General features: G+C 39.4%; 1 protein-coding gene across 1 annotated transcript; it reads right to left on the reverse strand.

Annotated features, from left to right (window-relative positions):
* Window positions 1-511: 511 nt before the first annotated feature.
* LOC135346713 (uncharacterized) lies at window positions 512-5,688 on the reverse strand. Its single transcript, XM_064544438.1, has 8 exons — window positions 5,401-5,688; window positions 4,674-4,808; window positions 4,450-4,614; window positions 4,148-4,396; window positions 3,199-3,299; window positions 2,941-3,090; window positions 736-797; window positions 512-663 (listed from the first exon to the last, which is right to left on the reverse strand). Coding segments are annotated over exons 2-8 (822 nt in total). The 5' UTR covers window positions 4,768-4,808; window positions 5,401-5,688; the 3' UTR covers window positions 512-662.
* Window positions 5,689-6,024: the final 336 nt, after the last annotated feature.

The following is a 6,024-nucleotide window of genomic DNA, read 5'->3' on the forward strand; positions in this document are numbered from 1 at the left end:
GCCAATGTGCATTGACAGGCAACTCCATGTAACTTGGTATGCTGGTTTGAAATTGTAGACCGTATCTATAGAACACTATAGAAACCACATGTACTACAAAAGCAATGGATAGATTTGTGGTAAGACTAGGTGATGACCAATCATCCTCTAGCAAAGCTACATGTAGCAAAAGACCATACGTGTCTAGATAATGTTGGGTATAGTACCCTCCCTCCCTCCCTCTCCCTCCCTCCCTCCCTCCCTCCCTCCCTCCCTCCCTCCCTCCCTCCCTCCCTCCCTCCCTCCCTCTCTCTCTCTCTCTCTCTCTCTCTCTCTCTCTCTCTCTCTCTCTCTCTCTCCCCCTCCCTCCCTCTCTCTCTCTCTCTCATGAAACCCTGACAATGTAAAATGTAAATAGATTATAATTGTATGCAAACATTGTTTCTTAGATCTAGAACACATGTATGCATGTTTTTCTATACATGTAGCTTAATTGTATAATTATATAGTGTATACCTTTGAGTTGTCTTTGAATTCTGTTTTAATATTGCAGGAATAAAAAATAAGGGAGCACATCCATGCATATTCAATATAATTTTGACAGCATAAAAAACGTTATACAGTTTTGTGCAATATAATTTTTAATTGCTCACTATACATAAGTAGCTTTCATCATACGCTCTTCTTCATGGACAGAAAAAATGGTGGATCAATACTACACTCCCATTGTCAATGTGCAATGACAAATCAGCTTACCAGCAAAGGCTTTGAGTGTGTTCTATTAAAAGAATGGTCGTCGGATTCAGCACAGCTGAAGGCTAGTTAGGATACAATGTCAACGAATTAGAATGAACTGTAATAATTATATCGTATATATATAGGGTTTATTTTGTGGAAAAGCTGCCTTCGACAAAAATTTTACCCACGAAAACCTATTATAGGCATGATTTACCGGAACCAAGAGTATATGATAGAAAGAGAGTATCGAACATAGGCATACTGTGTATGACCAATCCAAGCGTGGGTGATATAATCTATCAAAAGTAGATTACATCACCCACGCTTGGATTGGTCAGTGTGCAAATTCCAAGCTTGTGACAGATACAGGAAGCCACGTTACTCTCCGCATACATCTGATACACAGTATGCCTACATTCGATACTCTCTTTCTATCATATTATACTCTTGCCGGAACACATGCAATGCAGTGCATGTACTGAAGCAAACGAAATTTTTTACTCACGAAAATCACCACTGTTCAAAGTTCAACAAATTTTTTACCCCATGAAAATTACCTAGATCCCAAAACCTTATGGGTACTATAGAAATGCACTAGCTTAGCAACAGTCAACCTAGCAACTGCATCATTTCTTAATATCTAAAGTTGGCATCTCTGTGGCTCTACTAAATCTGTGTCTCTATTCAAGTCAACTTCGTTCTACCTCAGTTTAATGGTTAGCCCTAGCTCCATCTACAAAACGGAATCATCCAGCTCCTCCCCGCTTTTGCAGCATACTGTTAGTAGTATACCATAGGCTCGTACTACTCTCGAACAAAGCGAAAGGAAGAAACCTAAGCTAGAACTTGCAGCAAACAATCCCGGCAAATGAGGATCTCCTATACTACTCTCGAACAAAGCAAAAGGAAGAAGCCAAGCTAGAATTTCAGCACTTCCCTATTTATACATCCAGCTCCTCCAGCCTTGCAGTAAACAAACACGGCACACTGCCCAAGAAACGAGCAGCTCCTACAAGTATATACTATTCTCGAACAAAGCCCAAAGAAAAAACTATAGAGCTTCCCTCTTCCTTTCTACAAACTGTACTTATGTTATTGTACTACTAGACTAAGCATCTATAGCTACAATAATGTTATTACATGTGCATCTCCTTGTAAATGACAATACAATGTACATAGCCTGAAGCATTTACGTTGCCAAGTGCTCTATTAGAAATAGAGCACATAGCAACAATTTAATAAGCAAAAACACTCAAGTGGGATCTAATATACGATAATTGCATGCATACTGTAGGTATAAGCCCGGTAATGATGCTCACACATCATGCACAGAATCAGATGATATAATTATAAGAGCATAATTATTATGACTGCAGTAATAATACTGTATATGCACGCTTGATCAGAGGCCGCTCTGAAATAGTAGCCTCCTTTACCAGCAAAATGAAACATTTAGTAACCGCTCTCAATAGTAGCCTCAGTGAACTTTGCGGTATAGTGCATGCTTGCTCATGAATATTCATGAGTTTTTGGCTTCCTTGTTTTTCTTTTTGCAGGATGAAAGAAGTCTACAGTATATATTTGAATGATTATCAACGCTATTGCTATTGTTTTGTTTAAGAATGACATGACTATGAAAATAGATAACCAAAGGGCGACACGAAGAGACACAGCTTGTAAAACTTTATACGGAAGAGCTAAAGCTAGAACTAGACGGTAAGTACCTACAAACTCGTTCGATTTCTCTACAAACCGACGTCTAGCTACAACTGTATTCAACCTTTCTCTTCGTGTCGCCCTGCCCATTCATTCCTATAAATAGATAGAAGCTTTAGTTCAATATTTCCTGGCCTACCTAGGCTAAAATTTGAAAATGTTTTTGCCTCGTGATTCTTAACTGTACAAAATGCACATATTCATAGAGGGTTTGATGCGTGGGTGGAAACACTATACCATAACTAGCAGCTAGCAGCTTGTTAGTGCTTCACAAAGACTTTCTCATGGCAGAGTTCGAGTTGATGCAGGTAAAAAGAATTTTTAATGACAAACTAAAGGTTGTTGAATTAGCTGGGGCTAATAAATGCCGCTCTTGAACAATGGCCTCTTTCGAATTGTAGCCTCCGATCCTCTGCCATCAAAATGAAACATTTAGTAGCCGCGGCTTCTGATCAAGCATATATATTTATACTGACAGTATAATGTAATTATGTCAGCAAATACTACCTTGGTGTGTGCGGGCCGTGAGTATACAGTTGCAGAATCGCTAGTGGAAGATCCATCGTTGGGTTGAGTGGATCCATGGGTTACAGGTAGCTCCACGCATACAGGGAGGGTAATGTTGTAATTGCAATTGGCACCTTCCTCTTGATTCCCCTGAAAACATTATATTATTAATAATAGAAACACAAAGACTCTAATGGTGGAAATAACAACATGATCACATACAAACTGCTTGCCTATACTAAAAGTATGGTTGCGTACCATTAGATTAGGGAAGATTTGAGTGTATTCACGTTGTACATCAGATTGCTCGACAGTGTCTTGGTTTCCCCGGCGAGTTGCTAAACCAGGAGGTTCATTTCCTACGAAAATTGTTGCACAAAATAAATATGTTAGTATTAATTTTACATTGGACTATTAAAAAGAGTTGTCCATTAACATTTATAATTTGTATCAAGAGTTCATTAGGAAGAGTACGCAACTCCACTAAAAACCGTAGTGGGCGTTTCTTCCAACCTATGTCACAACCACATGCTGTTGTATAAATTGTGAAATCAAATTGCAATGAATATGATTATCACTAATGTTATTCATTTACAACTGCCAGTAAGAAAGGCAACGAAACCATAGTTACTAATTATATTCATTGCCTTTCCTGCTAGTTGCATGCGGTTACAACAGCCAGTATCTGTGACGTAGGTCTGGAGGAATGCCTTTTGTGTACAGTCTATTGGAGTTGCATACTCTTCCTAATGAACTCTTGTTTGTACCCATGCAGTGTTTAAAGGTAGAGCTGTTGAAACTATAAAGCAGTGAAGTGCAAACACTCAGCGTTTATTTGAGGTTTATAATTAGTGACTCGAGTCAAAGCCACGTGTACATCTTAGGCCAACGTGCAGGTTGAGCTTTTTAGCTTCTTAGCTTTTGCTCGCTTTTATTCGAACGAAGCTTTAACATCAAAATCTGCCAAATTGAAAACTACTATGTTGTGTTCAGGCTCATGGTACGAACACAGTGCTATCACATCCAGGTGAGTAGACTCAAAACGACAGACAGACTGACTTGACTACTATAACCCGTGGCACGCCTCGGGTACATTAAAAAGGTCTAAAGTCTATAATTTAGCCTTGGGCCATATAAGCACTACGTATAATAATAATTATGAATCTGATAAAATCTTCTTTGTACATACATAATTACACGTGCATACCTCTTTCTTGTACTGGGCGACGGGAATATAGCATAGTCTCAGGTCGTTGAGCATTGTCAACCGTCTGCTCATTAGAGATGCCAATGATTGCTGAACATGTGCGCAAGGCCCAATCAAGATAACTAAAGATACTCCTACGGATCAGGTAATAAATGTAAACTGCACAACCACCACCAACAATCATAATAACAGCCACAGCAGCACCTGTGAGACCCTTTACCCAATCCAACACCCCTGTGACATTCTCCTCTGTAAGAACAAACATTATGAACTAAATCCCCATTTCATAAGCAGGCACTCACTTTCATGAACAATGAATCTTGCAGAATCAGATGGGGAATCCTCGGGTGGAGTTACTACCAATCTGTACTGACCGGCTTGCAGAGAGGTATTGGGGAAAGTAATGCATTGATGGTCACCGACAGTAGCACCCTCAGGGAAATCCACCTCTCGACAAGTATTATATTCTGAACAGATTCAGAATAATTAATTAAAAGCACACTGCACAGCAAATGCTACAACGTACCAGTGGAAGGGTCCAGATGTACGTCAATAGTGATCCCAGACAAGACGGTGCCATTTGTGATAACCAGACACACTTGTGTATTACTTCCCTCCATTACTTCATACTCGTGCGGTTGGAATTTGATCACAATTGGAACTGTGTGAAAAAGTTATCATTCATAACCTGTACAGCAAGTACATGTAAGCCTTGTATTGATTGGAAATATTGTTACATGCATGCATGTTCAAGAGCACTTAAGGGTGAAAGACGGAATGGCCTCCAGTGGAGAAGAGCCTTAGACAGTGCAAGGTTTTAACGAAAAAAGCAGTATTCACAAATCAGCACATTAGTTAGAGAGGGATTGAAAAGGAAAATACTTTCGAATGAACAACCGTGTTACCATAGATTGTCTACTGTAATATATAGTTCATAGCCATAATTCACAGTACACTACCTATAATTATGGATAAAAGACTTTTCTCTAGCAACTTCAAAACAATCTAGTCATTTTCAAATCATGCCTACCAGCGAGGGGCATTGTATTGAAGTTTTGGGAGGGTTTGGAACGGGCTGGATTTGCTTTTAACAGCCATAAAACTTGCCAGGAGAGACAGTATAGTTACATGTATAAAGAATAAAATTAGCTGTACAATACCTGCTGGTTCAGTAGGGCCTTGAGTAAGGAATTAGGGGTTACAGTTAGCTGTAGCATGGTATCCAGTACAAACATTTCATTTTAAGGACTCACTTGACTCGCAGGAGTTGGAGGTCCTACCACCAATAAAGCGAGACACACAGCAGGGAAGATCACCAGTGTAGCTATACTGCTGATGTTACATTGATAAGAATTAGCAATGTTGCTGAAGCACAGTTTTTGCAAAACCATGCGCTTTATGAGATCCATGTAGCAGGGTAATCCACTATCAGACTCACTGGATGATATTACAATCGCCCATCTTTATTGTGAAGAGGTCAGCACCATCCACTCTGGTGCAGGTGAATAGTGTCCATGTCCCTATATATATAGGTCTACACATGCATGCCAACAAGGTACATTAATGTACGTTTATTATGGCCAGATATGACGTTTTGGGTGTGGTTTGGCAGGTAAAATTGGGTTACAGAATGATTCAAATACTCCTGATATTTATGGGGGGTGATCAGTGCCAAAACCTCCAGCTCTTTTTATTTAGTACTAAAATCATTTGTATAGTGAAGTTCTACATACAAATGACGAGCTCTCTCTTATTTGCATGGTGAAGTTCTACATACAAATGATACTCTCATTTGCATGGTGAAGTTCTACATACAAATGACACACTCTCTCTTGTTTGCATGGTGAAGTTCTACATACAAATGATACTCTCATTTG

The sequence above is a fragment of the Halichondria panicea genome, chromosome 1 (assembly GCF_963675165.1).
Source record: "Halichondria panicea chromosome 1, odHalPani1.1, whole genome shotgun sequence".
In the NCBI taxonomy this organism is placed as follows: Eukaryota; Metazoa; Porifera; class Demospongiae; order Suberitida; family Halichondriidae; genus Halichondria; species Halichondria panicea.